The sequence below is a fragment of the Pecten maximus genome, chromosome 10 (assembly GCF_902652985.1).
Source record: "Pecten maximus chromosome 10, xPecMax1.1, whole genome shotgun sequence".
NCBI lineage: Eukaryota > Metazoa > Mollusca > Bivalvia > Pectinida > Pectinidae > Pecten > Pecten maximus.
Window position 1 is genome coordinate 9,696,852 of NC_047024.1, and position 18,885 is coordinate 9,715,736.

The 18,885-nt window shown below is 35.1% G+C and overlaps 1 protein-coding gene across 2 annotated transcripts in view; it reads right to left on the bottom strand.

Annotated features, from left to right (window-relative positions):
• Positions 1 to 10,704: 10,704 nt before the first annotated feature.
• Positions 10,705 to 18,885, bottom strand: part of LOC117335818 (ETS-related transcription factor Elf-3-like) — a 36,696-nt gene continuing 28,515 nt past the window's right edge. For both annotated transcript variants that reach the window (XM_033896027.1, XM_033896026.1), the window contains exons 7-9: positions 18,224 to 18,424; positions 17,758 to 17,950; positions 10,705 to 14,974 (exon numbers count right to left, since the gene is read on the bottom strand). In XM_033896027.1, the coding sequence (XP_033751918.1) occupies positions 14,866 to 14,974; positions 17,758 to 17,950; positions 18,224 to 18,424 (503 nt within the window). In that variant the 3' untranslated portion in view covers positions 10,705 to 14,865. The remainder of the gene's footprint in view (positions 14,975 to 17,757; positions 17,951 to 18,223; positions 18,425 to 18,885) is intronic.

The following is an 18,885-nucleotide window of genomic DNA, read 5'->3' on the forward strand; positions in this document are numbered from 1 at the left end:
GGTAAATTGTACAGAGCTTGGTAGTGAGGTGTTAAACCGTAGGTAAATTGTACAGAGTTTGGTAGTGAGGTGTTAAACCGAAGGTCAATTTATAGAGCTTGGTAGTGAGGTGTTAAACCGAAGGTAAATTGTACAGAGCTTGGTAGTGAGGTGTCACACGAAAGGTAAATTTTAAAGAGCTTGGTAGTGAGGTGTCACACGATAGGTAAATTGTAAAAAGCTTGGTAGTGAGGTGTTAAACCGAAGGTAAATTGTAAAGAGCTTGCTAGTGAGGTGTCACACCGTAGTTAAGTTGTATAGAGCTGTCACACCATAGGTAAATTGTACAGAGCTTGGTAGTAAGGTGTCACACCGTAGGTAAATTGTATACGGCTTGGTAGTGAAGTGTCACACCGTAGATAAGTTGTATAGAGCTTGGTAGTGAGGTGTCACACCGTAGATAAGTTGTATAGAGCTTGGTAGTGAGGTGTCACACCGTAGGTAAATTGTACAGAGCTTGGTAGTAAGGTGTCACACGAAAGGTAAATTGTATAGAGCTTGGTAGTGAGGTGTCATACCGTAGGTAAATTGTATAGAGCTTGGAAGTGAGGTGTCACACGAAAGGTAAATTGTATAGATCTTGGTAGTGAGGTGTCACACCGTAGGTAAATTGTATAGAGCTTGTTAGTGATGTGACACACACCGTAAAGTAAATTGTACAGAGCGTGGTAGTAAGGTGCCACACCGTAGGTTAATTGTAAAAAGCTTGGTAGTGAGGTGTCACATCGTAGGTAAATTGTAAAGAGCTTGGTAGTGAGGTGTCACACCGTAGGTAAATTGTAAAGAGCTTGGTAGTGAGGTGTCACATCGTAGATAAGTTGTATAGAGCTGTCACACCGTAGGTAAATTGTATACAGCTTGGTAGTGAGGTGTCACACCGTAGGTAAATTGTATACAGCTTGGTAGTGAGGTGTCACATCGTAGGTTAATTGTACAGAGCTTGGTAGTGAGGTGTCATACCCTAGGTAAATTGTAAAGAGCTTGGTAGTGAGGTGTCACATTGTAGGTTAATTGTAAAGAGCTTTGTAGTGAGATGTTAAACCGTAGGTAAATTGTATACAGCTTGGTAGTGAGGTGTCACACCGTAGGTAAATTGTATACAGCTTGGTAGTGAGGTGTCACATCGTAGGTTAATTGTACAGAGCTTGGTAGTGAGGTGTCATACCCTAGGTAAATTGTAAAGAGCTTGGTAGTGAGGTGTCACATTGTAGGTTAATTGTAAAGAGCTTTGTAGTGAGATGTTAAACCGTAGGTAAATTGTATACAGCTTGGTAGTGAGGTGTCACACCGTAGGTAAATTGTACAGAGCTTGGTAGTGAGGTGTTAAACCGAAGGTAAATTCTATAGGTCTTGGTAGTGAGGTGTTAAACCGTAGGTAAATTGTATACAGCTTGGTAGTGAGGTGTTAAACCGTAGGTAAATTGTAAAGAGCTTGTTAGTGAGGTGTCACACGAAAGGTAAATTGTTCATAGCTTGTTAGTGACGTGTCACACCGTAGGTAAATTGTATAGAGCTTGGTAGTGAGATGTCACAACGTAGGTAAATTGTATAGAGCTTGGTAGTGAGGTGTCACACCGTAGGTAAATTGTAAAGATCTTGGTAGTGAGGTATAGTATAGCATAGTTTATTCAACTTGAAGCCTTACGGCTCATAAGCATAACATAGAATCATCAACATACACATATATACAATACGTAACTAATTGTTATAGAGGATGAACAAAACAGTAGGCGTAACTGGTGAAAAACATCCGCAAACATTGATTTTAACAACAAAAGCACTTTGTCAGAGAAGTCAGGGGGTGGACAAAACAATAAACATAACTGCAGACGAGTACCTTAAGTCATTAATAAAAAGTAAATAATACAGTTTGTAAGAGTAGATAGATAGTAGTTACCAAACAATAGATATAACTAATATAAGTATCTAGGATTTTTCAAATGCAAATATATACTTTGTGAGAATAATTAGATGATGAACACACAATATATAAATAAATAGATATAAATAGAGATAAGTAACAAACATCGTTAATTCAACACTAAATACAAAGTGTACACAATTTAGATGAATAGTTAGGGTATGAACAAAAAGATCTTGAGATCTTGGTAGTGAGGTGTCACATCGAAGGTAAATTTTATAGGGCTTGGTAGTGAGGTGTTAAACCGTAGGTAAATTGTACAGAGCTTGGTAGTGAGGTGTTAAACCGAAGGTCAATTGTACAGAGCTTGTTAATGACGTGTCACACCGTAGGTACATTGTACAGACCTTGGTAGTGAGATGTCACACCGTAGGTACATTGTACAGAGCTTGGTAGTGAGGTGTTAAACCGAAGGTAAATTGTATAGAGCTTGGTAGTGAGGTGTCACACCGTAGGTAAGTTGTATAGAGCTGTCACACCGTAGGTAAATTGTAAAGAGCTTGGTAGTGAGGTGTCACATCGTAGGTAAATTGTAAAGAGCTTGGTAGTGAGATGTCACGCCGTAGGTAAAATGTATAGGGCTTGGTAGTGAGGTGTCATACCGTAGGTAAATTGTAAAGAGCTTGGTAGTGACGTGTCACACCGTAGGTAAATTGTACAGAGCTTGTTAGTGAGGTGTCATACCGTAGGTAAATTGTAAAGAGCTTGGTAGTGAGGTGTCACACCGTATGTAAATTGTACAGAGCTTGTTAATGACGTGTCACACCGTAGGTACATTGTACAGAGCTTGGTAATGCGGTGTCACTAAATTCTAAGACAATAGATAAAAAGAGGACTTGGTATAAACGAGATATAGATTTACATTGTTAACCTCGATCAGGTCAATCGAGTATAATTAACCGTCTTGTAATTAATAGACGACACCAGTTACGCATGTCTAGTCAACTCCGGCTAGGTTCTCTTGTATGGTTGTAACAACGGAACCACGAGGTACAGCCCCGAACATGTCTGACGTCAATCACACAAAATATAGAACCACGAGGTACAGCTCCAAACATGTCTGACGTTAATCACACACTAAATATAGAACCACGAGGTACAGCCCCGAACATGTATGACATCAATCACAAAAAATATAGAACCACGAGGTACAGCCCCGAAAATGTCTGACGTCAATCACACAACCACGAGGTACAGCCCCGAACATGTCTGACGTCAATCACACACTAAATATAGAACCACGAGGTACAGCCCCGAACATGTCTGACGTCAATCACACACTAAATAAAGAAACACGAGGTACAGCCCCGAACATGTCTGACGTCAATCACACAAAATATAGAACCACGAGGTACAGCCCCGAACATGTCTGACGTCAATCACACACTAATTATAGAACCACGAGGTACAGCCCCGAACATGTCTGACGTCAATCACACACTAAATATAGAACCACGAGGTACAGCCCCGAACATGTCTGACGTCAATCACACAAAATATAGAACCACGAGGTACAGCCCCGAACATGTATGACGTCAATCACACACTAAATATAGAACCACGAGGTACAGCCCCAAAAATGTCTGACGTCAATCACACACTAAATATAGAACCACGAGGTACAGCCCCGAACATGTCTGACGTTAATCACACAAAATATAGAACCACGAGGTACAGCCCCGAACATGTATGACGTCAATCACACAAAATATAGAACCACGAGGTACAGCCCCGAACATGTATGACGTCAATCACACACTAAATATAGAACCACGAGGTACAGCCCCGAACATGTATGACGTCAATCACACACTAAATATAGAACCACGAGGTACAGCCCCGAACATGTCTGACGTTAATCACACACTAAATATAGAACCACGAGGTACAGCCCCGAACATGTCTGACGTCAATCACACAAAATATAGAACCACGAGGTACAGCCCCGAAAATGTCTGACGTCAATTACAAAAAATATAGAACCACGAGGTACAGCCCCGAACATGTCTGACGTCAATCACACACTAAATATAGAACCACGAGGTACAGCCCCGAACATGTCTGACGTCAATCACACAAAATATAGAACCACGAGGTACAGCCCCGAAAATGTCTGACGTTAATCACACAACCACGAGGTACAGCCCCGAACATGTCTGACGTCAATCACACACTAAATATAGAACCACGAGGTACAGCCCCGAACATGTCTGACGTTAATCACACACTAAATATAGAACCACGAGGTACAGCCCCGAACATGTCTGACGTCAATCACACAAAATATAGAACCACGAGGTACAGCCCCGAAAATGTCTGACGTCAATCACAAAAAATATAGAACCACGAGGTACAGCCCCGAACATGTCTGACGTCAATCACACACTAAATATAGAACCACGAGGTACAGCCCCGAACATGTCTGACGTCAATCACACAAAATATAGAACCACGAGGTACAGCCCCGAAAATGTCTGACGTCAATCACACACTAAATATAGAACCACGAGGTACAGCCCCGAACATGTCTGACGTTAATCACACACTAAATATAGAACCACGAGGTACAGCCCCGAACATGTCTGACGTTAATCACACACTAAATATAAAACCACGAGGTACAGCCCCGAACATGTCTGAGGTCAATCACACACTAAATATAGAACCACGAGGTACAGCCCCGAACATGTATGACGTCAATCACACACTAAATATAGAACCACGAGGTACAGCCCCGAACATGTCTGACGTTAATCACACACTAAATATAGAACCACGAGGTACAGCCCCGAACATGTCTGACGTCAATCACACACTAATTATAGAACCACGAGGTACAGCCCCGAACATGTATGACGTCAATCACAAAAAATATAGAACCACGAGGTACAGCCCCGAACATGTATGACGTCAATCACACACTAAATATAGAACCACGAGGTACAGCCCCGAACATGTATGACGTCAATCACACACTAAATATAGAACCACGAGGTACAGCCCCGAACATGTCTGACGTCAATCACACACTAAATATAGAACCACGAGGTACAGCCCCGAACATGTCTGACGTCAATCACACACAAAAAATAGAACCATGAGTTTCAGCACCGAATATGTTTGACTTCAATCACAAAAAAAACAGGATTTTAATATCTAGAACTAAGAAACTAGCTGTTCGGAAAATGAATATCATATTTACCATTGCTTACTACTTTAATAAGTAAATATCTAGAATTGTTTTGTTTTTTATTTGTTTTTGCTTTGAAGAAATTTTTAACATATCTATAGTAAAAATGAAGGGCTTAGTAAGGTCTCTGTGTACCTGGTTTACCTGTTCTGATATCTAATATAATTAGCCATATAAAACGAATCTGCCGAGTTATGGGCACCATCTTCTGAAGCGGGCCTGCTAAGAATGTGTAGAAAAAAAACAAGTTTCAAAACTCAATATTATCAACCGGGTCTCATAAATCATAATATCATATAGATCAAATAGATACGGGTCTAGAAATATATGAAAACGTACTGTTTGAACATTAAATGCAGACAAAATGTATAATATATAGAAGAATAAGTATTTCCGAATAGAATTGCAGCGTTATGCATGAATATTAATGTTATGATGAAGAGTTAACTTAGAGACAATTAATATCAGAAAGCCATTTGTGAATATACATGTTACAATACATTACAGTACTTCTGACTTGTCTACCTGATTTATTGAATGCCGTTATAACAAATTCATTTATTGTCTCAACACCTATACAGGTATACAGAGATAGACTACAAAATGCAATACATGTAAATTTACAATAATATGAAATTTGGTGAACATGCGTGGATATACAGAGGGATGAAAGTATCATAAAGATGTGAACTTATATTTGAATTAAAATATCTACTCAGGGGAACATACGAAATTGATTGTTTTGATACAGTTAGATAACTTTTTTAAGGAAGAGAGTCTTTTGGACATCATGATATCTTGCAATGAAATTACACTATGTCGGATGATTAATTTTTGAGGTAAAAAACTTCTCCTTTCAATATCTAAGGTCGAACATTAAAAAATATAGTGATATTCGTCTCCAATATCTCTTTTATTACATTTCTGGCAGAGACGTTTTCCCTCGGTATATGTCGCCAACTTCCAGTTTCAATAGGTAAATGACTATTTCTTGTTCTGAATTTACACAATAATATAGCATCTTTTCTGGAAAGAATATTAAAATAATTTTCAAAAGTAACTTCAGATTTAAAAACTCTATAATTTATGGATTTTGGAGAGTTTCTACATGTTTCCGCCCAACTTTGCTTAAATTGGTCGGTCAATGTTAATTTTATTTTTAAAGAAAGCCATTTCGGATTTACAGAATTTTGATTCAACCATATGTTGGAGAGTCCACAGTTATTCAATATGTTTTTAATGCATTCGGTCCAGGCAATTGAACCACCATTTTCCTCATTTACTATGGCTGATGTCTTATATAATCAGTTACTTATTTTACCTTCTTTAGCTGCTATTAATCGTGTCCAAAAACTTATCATTCTGGTTTTAATTTCGATATCTAGTGGATGTCTGCCGAGCTCTCCATAAACCATAAAATCAGGAGTTGAGGATTTAAGGTGAAGTAACATCTTACAAAACTTTAAATGAACTCTTTCAATTATAGTGTTATTTGAAAAACCCCAACTTCACAACCGTATAGCAGAACTGGTGACACAATTTTGTCAAATAAATCCAGTTGATACTGTATTGATAGATTATGTAATCTCCCTTTTTTTAACACTTCATACATGGCTCTAGTTCCTTTAAGTGCTTGGTTCTTTTTAGCTCTTAAGAAATTCCCCGATTTAAAAAATAGTATACCAAGGTAATTGAATTCAGTAACTATGTCAAAGGCTTTACCATCGAAAATGAATCTAAAGTTTGCTGGTACCTTCTGTCGTCCAAAAATCATTACTTTTGATTTTCCTATATTTACCTTCAAGTTTCCATTTGTTACAATATATACCGAAGTTATTTAACATATTTTGGAGATCATCGCGACTTTCTGCTAACAATACAGTGTCATCAGCGTATAAACGACAGAATAACTTTAAATACACACCGAGCTTGTCTTCTAGTAATTTAGATACTGTAGTAAGACAATTAACATTCATTGTTGATAAAAAATATTGTAAATCATTAAGAAAAATAGAGAAACGGAAAGATGACATATTTTCACCTTGCCTTACACCGTTTTCACACCTGAAGAAGTTTCTCCGTTATTTACTATTTTTGACTTAATTTCACTATACATATTTACAATAATTTTATGCATATTTCCGTTAATATTATTTATTAGAAGTTTGTGCCATAAAGCCTCTCTCCAAACGGTATCAAAGGCCTTCTCAAAATCAATGAAGGCGCAATATAAACTATTTTTCTTTAGAGCTTTCATTAATTCAAGTATGGTACAGTATGTATAGTGAAGATATAACAGATGTAAACCATGTAGAATAAAGAATGGACGGGTAGCCTTGTTTGAATGGCCAACGCCCTACTAAATCACCACTCTAAAACACCCGGATATTAATTTACATGAAATTGGATATAGATGGCAGTGTCCTTGATGAGGCTAGATTTCACCTCTGTCCCGCGTGTTTACAAGACGTCCAACACATGGTGTCACCAGCACAGAAGCTGTACACAGGTGAGAACTTCGTCCTCAAAGGTGTTTTTGTGACAGGATTGAATGCTTGTCATCAACACCGTGACATTTCACATTAATATTAAAATGATAATTTAAAAAACCTCGAATAAAGAAGTTCATCTAAATATTTTTGTACCAGAGGAAAACTATATACAATGTATACCCGAAACTATATACAATGTATACCCGAAACAACGGACGCTTTCGAAATATATGTGTGCCGAATTTCTACATGCTGGTATGTTTATCGTTAAGATGATACACTTCGTTGCAAAAAAGTAAATAGTAATCCCCTTTTCGTATCAGTACCTTACATATCATAGATAACCTTCCTACTCATCATCTGTGCCTCTACAACACTATTTATAGAATCTAGTATATTTCAGTACTAATATATGTATATTTTATTCTACCTACCTTCTTGTGTAAAACTATTAATCCGTTACATATTAAAATGACCATGCCTCGAATATAGTGTTATCAATAGATGATATCTCAATATAACACGAATATAATGTTATCAATAGATGATATCTGAATAAAACTGGGATATAATGTTATCAATAGATGATATCCAAAACAACACGAATATAATGTTATCAACAGATGATATCTCAATATAACACGAATATAATGTTATCAATAGATGATATCTCAATATAACACGAATATAATGTTATCAATAGATGATATCCAAAACAACACGAATATAATGTTATCAATAGATGATATCTCAATATAACACGAATATAATGTTATCAATAGATGATATCCAAAACAACACGAATATAATGTTATCAATAGATGATATCTCAATATAACACGAATATAATGTTATCAATAGATGATATCCAAAACAACTCGAATATAATGTTATCAACAGATGATATCTCAATATAATACGAATATAATGTTATCAATAGATGATATCTCAATATAACACGAATATTATGTTATCAATAGAGAATATCTGAATACAAACAGGTTGATCAATTTTAGATAGAGATTCCCTTCCTAGACTTTGTACCGCACTAGCAATATTACCAAGATTTATAAGTAATCTGTCTTTTTACATTACACCAGATATTCAAATAAAGATTAATATGTAAATGTGGAAATGATTTTTTTGTCACTCTCTAAGAGTTGCGTCCCCTCTGACATCTCACAACGTAGAATTTTCTATGTACTATACTAATGTTGTGTGATAGTTGTTGTTTATACACGTAGATAATATAATTTGTGTTAGCCTGGTGAATGTTCAGAGACTTGCAGTATGTTTACTCGCAAAGACAAATTAAAATGATATTGTTTTTTAAGGTAATTTATTGAATGACTGATAAACTGTTGCGATTTCACAATTTCTCATTATTTAAAATGAAATGCTGTTTGATGTTATGAAAAAGCTTTGGTTTTGTTTGTTTTTGTTTAACGTCCTATTAACAGCCAGGGTCATTTAAGGACGTGCCAGGTTTTGGAGGTGGATGAAAGCCGGAGTACCCGGAGAAAAACCTACGGTCAGTACCTGGCAACTGCCCCACTTAGGTTTCGAACTCGCAACCCAGAGGTGGAGGGCTAGTGATAAAGTGTCGGGACACCTTAACCACACAAAAAGCACAGTGTATTTAATTAATATATAATGTGTAGCAACAAAGATGGGGTACAAATTATGACACGGCTGATAAACATAAGGTACATTCATAGATACATCACAAGTACCTAAGTGTTCGTCATCACCCCATCCAAATATATGAATGCAGGTGTGAAAATCTGTCGCTGGTGTAGACATATTGTTGATGAAAAAGTGAGATAAGTATCCACATAGGTGCTGTATAAAACAGGTCATAATCTCATTTATCAAAAAATTGTTATTTGCAATTTATTATTAAGAAGAAATGTTTCTCCCAGCATATAACTCCTGGTTGTGGGGAAATCAATCATTGAAGGCTCTTTTTTCATCAGTTCTACAAACAGCTTTATATCCATGTGGTAACACTCGTAACAAGGACACTGAGGCAGGAATACCTAATATAGTCTCAATGAATATGTTTTAACTAATACATATATAATTTATCCCTTCATCGATGACGTGATTTTATTTGGCTGCTTTAAGCATGGGATCTAAAAGCTATTTCCGATAACCATATTGTACACGTGTAGATCCGAAAGTAAGATAACGATATAATAAAAGTAACCTTTGTAATTAACAATGACCTATGTTTATTATCAACTGCTTCGCAGTTCATAAAATTTGTCTCAAGACCTTTTGAGGTTTATACCCCCATACACCTCAACATAACTTTATTCAATCCTTATATTTATATTTTTTTGATATTTTATATAATATTTTGTCCTTGACAAATAGGGACTTGTGCAAGTCTACCACAGACCTTACCGAAATGTACGTCATCACTCTTTGTCTACATATGGTTATTACTTTCAGGATTTCTTTCGTGAACAAACTTCATAACGAATTAAAACAAATATTATTTTTAATGGAATTTATTTCATAAATATGATCACTTTTGAAAAGGAATTAAAAATAATTTGTATAGTCCAAGCTCGACAAATGTATTCCTACGCCGGACTTGATATTGTTCATTGAAAAATGACTTGAGTTAACTGTGGTAGGTTCATTGAGTCTGAATTAAGTGAAAATATAAATATTTAACAATGACCGATGTAGTTAACATTAACCGATATAATTAACAATAATAAATAGAGTGTCAATATAAAGATATTTATATATGTTTCTACCAATAATGCTATTAGTTGAAATTGACTTCGACCACACTGTTTCTGTCATCTGGTGATAAGGGATATTGATACATAAACTACAGTATGTATATACGTTTCTTCCTTTTAATTTCTTTAGATGCGAGTGAAATTCAGGAATATCCTGCTAAGGTAAAATGACTTGAAATATATTTTAGGAATTAAAACCCTCAGTTTGGGATCCTCGCCGTTATTACACGACCCTCCTTCAGACTGCCCTTGTCTCAAACCCAACTAAATATATAGATCTAAGATAATGGACATAAGACTCTGTCATATTTAAATCCTTTATTTTCATTGCATCATACAGTCAACAACAACAGAATGTCTTAATAAGAATATATAAAATATATAACTAGGAATCAATTTATTATTTTCTGAAAAATAATCATGACCTCTCCTGTATCATTGTGACTGTTAAATCTAGTTTATTCCCCGGCGAGAGTGTCATGTTAGCACTGCTACGGTGAGGGAACAATTGGCAGCACATTGTTTTTAAACATTTTGCACAAAAACCTTTGAGTCATTGATCAGCACTAAACATAGACCACGGAAACATGAAAAGGCATGTTAAAGATTGAAAAGGCGTTATCAACAATAATCTTGTATATATTTACATGACCACAGGAGAGATATGACCAGGAAAGAAAGCTTTCCTTAAGTTGAACATCACAGGGCAGCTCCCTAGTAACGTTTGCTACACTACAGCTTCAATACTCGTGTTTAATTGAGATTTAGTACCCTGAACACAATATCAAATTGTTTACGTTTTACATAATATCACGCTAACGGCAGTAAAACGGCAACTAAACACATTGGGGAAATACAAAATATACTCAGCATTTAATTGAAAGAAAAAATTACCCTATTGCTTTCGGAAATATATAACTTTTTCTAAACATATTGTTGAGATTCTAGAATATACGTTACCCGATGAATATTATAACAGACGAGGTCACCTGAATCTAAAAAAATCAATCATAACGACTTCTACAACAATCTATGTCACAATAATTTGTCGCTATGGTCGCAATTTGTGTGAAATGTTTTTACTTATGAGATAAAATGGAATGATAAGATATTTAAAAAAAAAAAAAAAAAAGAAGATATTTCAGCAATAAATATTTACACAGTGTACATACGCCACAGTAGTATTTTAATATATTATTTGTGATGTACAGTCGGAACCCCTCGAACGTGTTTCACTTATCATCTTGGATGTAAGGCGTATGAATATTTACATTTTGGTCGCAGGTAAACGTTTTACTTCCAAACGCTCCGGATGTAAGAAAAACAAACGGTTGGTGTAGTCTATCAAAAGTATTAATGAAACTAAAAGAAAATATTTCAACCATTTAGATTTATATATTAAAGAAACGATTCCCTTTCAGTATAAACATTAACTACATAACATGTAACGTTATTTTTAATAAATAGTTCCCTTGATACAAATGAAAAACTGCCTCATCACGTTCGAGATCATGTGGCGCGAGTCACTTTCGTGGAGTTCCTGGTGATTTCTATAATGTTGTAAACAGTTACATGACTGGCAATATGTACGCATTCAAATTTGATATTCACTGTTAAATTCCCTTAACCATAGGTATGCAGAATGTATCCTCGGTTTGTTAAAACAATTTATATGTTAGCATCTAACTTTAAAAACACAAGAAATCGGTCAAATCCCAGAAAGCTATACTTTCGAATTACTAGCGAATCATTATCGGCCACAGTCATATAGAAAATAAAATATTATGTATATATTTGTATTTCACAAAATCCATTTTATTGTCTTTGAATACTTATAGAGCAAAATGAAACTTTAGTTTTGTTTTAGCTTCTAAATAAGTTTTCACTTCAAAAAACATATTACCGTAAATCACCCTGAACATTGTTTGTTTTCGCGATTGTTTGGGATTCTCTTTGTCAAGCACTATGATTCAATGGGTCCTCTTAACTACAAATCTTAACCCGAATAGAAAATAAAGGCAGTATTCCTCAAATGCGCTACAAGTGAAAATAGAGTGATATATAACAATTTGTCTTCATAGGAAAATCCGTTTGAACAACACAGTGGTGTCAGAAGTGAGAGTTTAGTGTCATTTGATAATGACATTAGACGAACCATACCAACATGTATAACATTGAGTTACCCTATCACATAGAGAATCAACACTCATTAATAAATTATTTATAAGTTCAATTAACACTATACAGTATATATAGTCATTTCCATTCAATGTCTCAAAAACAAGTCACATTAAAACGATGAGCAATGTACGTGTAATTACTAGTAAATCGTTCATGGAATGTAAAATATTTAACGATCTAATTAGAATCTAGATGGTCATTCTCACTACGTTACATGAACATCTAACGACATCGCATAATGGTCACCTTTGTTATCTCAATATTTCACTTCATGTAGAACTGTCAATTTTTCGACATCATGTACCTGAAGCTAACCATTTCAGTACAACATGTCTGTACTTCAAGCTAGCTATATGCTTCGTTGGACGAAATGACTTGAAACAGATTTACAGATTATCCAAGCTATGCACGTTAGTCTTGTTATTTCGCACATAGGAAATTCTGTAAGTAGTAATTTGTTTGGTTAATCCAAAAGGTCAACCTGATGTGACCCCTTATGCGATGTCGTTAGATGCTCATGTAACGTAGTGAGAATGAGCATCTATATTTTGATTAGATTGAATATGTAAGTACACAGTTTTAAACAGAGATCATTTCACGCATAAGACGTACTATTATAACACATACCATCACACCAAATGTTTCTCCATCATCGCTGATTTCATACAATACTGAATAAACATTCTTAAAGTTTACAATTTCTCGACTTTCATAATCCCCAATTTGGGTACTATTTACAACATTGAAAGATAACTATATACAAACAATCGGTAAATGGTTAATAAAATATATGAATATTGTGAAAAAAGAGAGGGTTAGATACCCATCATATTTCTATATCAGGCAGACCTGCTGCTTCGATATATTAATGTACCTTACATACATACTACCCAACATATTTCGATATATAGTTTACCAACGGCATCGGCACATTTAGACTTTTAGTTAATTCTTTTGTATCAGTGGATTTAGAAATATTGTTAACCATTTTGTGTCAGTTGATTTAGATATTTAGTAAACTCAGTAAACCCTTTCTTATAAGTGGATTTAGAAATTGAGTGAACCATTTTGTATCAGTGGATTTAAAAATTCACAAACCCCTTTTTTTATCGGTGGATATAGACATTTAGTTAACCACTTTGTATTGGTGGATTTAGAAATATAGTTAACCACTTTGTATCAGCGGATTTAGAAATTGAGCTAACCATTTTGTATTGGTGGAATTCAGAAATTTAGCAAATCCTTTTGTATGAGTTGATTTAGAAATTTAGCTAACCATTTTGTATTGGTGGATTTAGACAGTAAGTTAACCATTTTGTATCAGTGGATTTAGAAATTTGCTAACCCTTTTGTATCAGTGGATTTGAAAATTTATTTAACCATTTGTATTGGTGGATTTAGACAGTTAGTTAACCATTTTGTATCAGTGAATCTAGAAATTAAGATAACCATTTTGTATCATTGGATTTTGATATTTAGTTAACTTTTTTTTAATCAGTGAATTAATATATCTAGTTAACCCTTTTTACAGCAGATTTAGACATTTAGTTAACCCTTTTATATCAGCAGATTTAGACATCTAGTTAACCCTTTTATATCAGCAGATTTAGACATGTACAAATGTAGTTAATCCTTTTTTTTTATCAGTGTTACCAGATGTAGGCATACGTAGATATCCAGTCTTGATATATATTCAGCTGATCTATTGCGTGACATTTCATGACACTGTCTGACTGTCATCGAAAAATAGGTTTATAATTGAAACTTGACGAGTCAATATTTAAAGTCAACATTTTGACATTTTTCCATATAGTACTTTTAAATCTTTGTAGGAAAATGCATATCAATAACTCTTTTTCTTGTTTTACTCTGGTTCTATTATATATACCACTATATGGCCGTATTTCAGCATTTAATAAATAAAATTGTATTGGGGTAGATATTATAATATCACAAAAATAGGTGGATTGAGAAGGAAAGCAATTATATATGACCTATTGAATTCTCTCACAATAATATTTGACCTGTTGAATTCTCACAATTATAAATGACCTATTGAAATCCAGAAACTTCCAATTATTAATTACTCCATTAGATATATGAATATCTAACTAACTTATTTTCAAATAAGATATTCTCCTCCATATAACTGAAAAAGACACGTCCAGAAGTTGTGACATTCTGTGTGAGACAGATATCACCTACACTACCGGCAGTGTCCTCTCTCGGACACATTCGATGGCAAGGTTTCCGGAAATTGTGACATGATGTTAGACGAACAGGCTATACAGGTAGTTTCTTCTCTCGGACACGTTCCATTGCCAAACTCGTAAACTTATATACCAGTCTACGTCCTTCCACTCTCTCCAGAATACCTCGCTTGTAGTAGTGCCTGAAATAAAACCAGGTATATTGTAGATACATCCGTCAATTATACAGAGTACCAAATGACTACATATTTGAACAGGAGGCCAGTGAAAAAGAACATGGATGATAAGACCATTGGTTCAAGAAGAGTTTGCTTCATCGACGACACCTGTCATACAACTATAGTGAAATTCGACGACACCTGTCATACAACTATAGTTAAATTCGACGACACCTGTCATACAACAATAGTTAAATTCGACGACACCTGTCATATAACTATAGGTAAATTCGACGACACCTGTCATACTACTATAGGTAAATTCGACGTAACCTGCTATAATAAAATATGGGCAAAATCTGAGTTAGTTCACCTTTTTCCAAATGAGATCTAGGTTGATGACAACGGTACCACACTATACATATCAACAAACATCAAACATGACTGACTTCATATCGCGTAAGAAAATGAAAATTCTCTAAATGAGAGCGTAATGCCAATCATAAACCTCCCCATGATCTTCATTAACCTGTATCTCTCAAAACTCTGCGTTATTATTTTTTACTAAAAAGGTCACAGCTGTTACGGAAATCGTAATAACAGGAACGAGCCCTTGATTTTGGAACTAACCTAGCTTTTCAAAATAATAAAACAGTAATCTGGTTAGAGTGCACAATGCCTAACTGATCGTCGAGATTTCATTAGTTTTGAAACTGGAGTTTTCAATACAATACAAAGCACTATGAAATGAGACATGCATTGTATATTGTTTTGAGAAAATATTCAGTAAATATTGTGTATATTTTACATTTTGGGGTTATGTTATATTACCGTTTTAACTGTAAGAATTTCAATAACGGGCTTTATCCACCAACAGACCAATGCATAATGTAATTAAATCCTTATTATTGACAGGGACTATTATATTACTTTGCATACTTTGAAGTACCCTAGTTTCAAATTTGATGTTTAGATATTAATGTGTTTCTAACTCAATCATATATGTTTCATACGTTAATTAAAATCGTATATATACAGAGTATTGATTAATTATATTATTCAATTTAAAATGTGTTGCATTTGGCTATTAACTATTGTTAACAAAATCCATTATGTTAAAAATCAGCAAACGAGAGATAACTCTCATATACTTCAATCTTTTAAATGGTAACGACTGTACCGCCTGTTCATGAGTAGAGTGCTGGTTTCGTTTGGTATTGTTTAACTACACCAATATGGTGTATTGTTTATCAACTACATGTTAAGGGAGTTGGGTTGGTGTAGTATTGTTTAACAGCTACATGATTAGGGAGTTGGTTTGGTGTTGTATTGTTTACAACTACATGAGTAGGGAGTTAGTTTGGTGTAGTATTGTTTAACAGCTACATGAGTAGGGAGTTGGTTTGGTGTTGTATTGTTTAATAGCTACATGAGTAGGGAGTTGGTTTGGTGTTGTATTGTTTAACAGCTACATGATTAGGGAGTTGGTTTGGTGTTGTATTGTTTTACAGATACACGAGTAGGGAGTTAGTTTGGTGTAGTATTGTTAACAGCTACACGAGTAGGGAGTTGGTTTGGTGTTGTATTGTTTAACAGCTACACGAGTAGGGAGTTGGTTTGGTGTAGTATTGTTTAACAGCTACATGATTAGGGAGTTGGTTTGGTGTTGTATTGTTTAACAGATACACGAGTAGGGAGTTGGTTTGGTGTAGTATTGTTGAACAGCTACATGAGTAGGGAGTTGGTTTGGTGTTGTATTGTTTATAACTACATGAGTAGGGAGTTGGTTTGTGTAGTATTGTTTAACAGCTACATGATTAGGGAGTCGGTTTGGTGTTGTATTGTTTACAACTACACGAGTAGGGAGTTGGTTTGGTGTAGTATTGTTTACAGCTACATGAGTAGGGAGTTAGTTTGGTGTAGTATTGTTTAACAGCTACATGATTAGGGAGTTGGTTTGGTGTTGTATTGTTTAATAGCTACATGAGTAGGGAGTTGGTTTGGTGTTGTATTGTTTAACAGCTACACGAGTAGGGAGTTGGTTTGGTGTTGTATTGTTTATAACTACATGAGTAGGGAGTTGGTTTTGTGTAGTATTGTTTAACAGCTACATGATTAGGGAGTTGGTTTGGTGTTGTATTGTTTACAACTACACGAGTAGGGAGTTGGTTTGGTGTAGTATTGTTTACAGCTACACGAGTAGGGAGTTAGTTTGGTGTAGTATTGTTTAACATCTACATGAGTAGGGAGTTAGTTTGGTGTAGTATTGTTTACAGCTACACGAGTAGGGAGTTAGTTTGGTGTAGTATTGTTTACAGCTACACGAGTAGGGAGTTAGTTTGGTGTTGTATTGTTTAACAGCTACATGAGTAGGGAGTTAGTTTGGTGTAGTATTGTTTACAGCTACACGAGTAGGGAGTTAGTTTGATGTAGTATTGTTTACAGCTACACGAGTAGGGAGTTAGTTTGGTGTAGTATTGTTTACAGCTACATGAGTAGGGAGTTAGTTTGGTGTAGTATTGTTTACAGCTACACGAGTAGGGATGCGCCAAATAACTAATGACTGGTAATGATGCAAGTCTTCTCTAAAATATATGTCACGATATGTTTAAACAGTAAAGGTTGAAATATAATAGTAGAAAAAATCCATCGAGTTGCTGCCATGGAACTACACCGATAATAGGCCGTACAGTCATGCACTATCCTTATTTGGGGAAAAATCTTTATTAAATATTTATTTTTTAACCTCCAGTAATTCTTTCTTATGGACAAACATTAGTTAAGAAATTTTAAAATCATAAACTCACCTCATTGCCCTACTCAATTTCTCGTATGTCATGTTTTCGTTGTTTTTCAAACTGCCCCATAATTGTGCCACGGCCTCTGATTGGACGAAGCGGAAAACGCCTTCCCTGTGGTTCTCCCAGCGTAAATACTGTGGGTTGTACAGCGGGTTCATCAGAATCTCGTAAATGAATTCCCACAGATGCTGATTCTTGGCTGCAGAAAAGATTAATAACTTTTTCAGAATTTAACGAATTCAGAGAAAATCAACATTATATAGAATTGGTATTAGAATAAAACCCCGTTAAATTTGCTTTTAGAATCTACTTATCGCACCGGTACATACACTGTTCGCCATTAAGACCATACGAATACAAACGTAGTTGATAATTATATGTCCTGTATTTAAATTCGAAACATAACGACATTTTTGTCATAAAATGTTAGCATATCCGCATATTAAGAATATCCATCTACACATGTCCATACCTTTCTTCTCTTTCTGTGCTTCCTCATCAGTAGGCAGACTTTTGATCCTTGGTCTCCCTGGCCGCCGTCTCGGAATCGGCGTTGATGTCAGTTCGCAAGGCATAGTGCACTGGTTGACCCCTTGGGTTGTAGGACAGTATGGCTGGTACATACACTGCCGTTCATTCATGTTACACATCGGAGGTGTAGCTCCGGGAAACGCTACCAAAATCAAATGATGTCATGTTACTTTCAGGGGTAAAAAAATGACATTCCGAATCCATATTTAATGTATCAGTAACATAAACAATGCCTTGGATTTCTTTTAATAATTCTGTCATGACGTTTAGAGTGAATAAATGTTTACGTATTAGGTCTATCTCTTCACTATATCATATTCCTGCCAGTGTGCTATTATTTGTATTTTATATTTATGTGACAATGTGATGCCCATGTGATAATGTGATGCCCATGTGATAATGTCTTTTTGATAAATATTTTTTGACAATTCATAGTAAATATTGTTTCTTTGTATCATCATCTTATATAATATACTTCGATAAGTCATTAATAAATGTCATTTACAAAATATATCACAGTTTCCATTGTTTTTATTCAGTTTTTCTCACAGAAATATTATACAAAGATGGCATATATAGCAGTTGTTGTTAATGGTAAGGCGG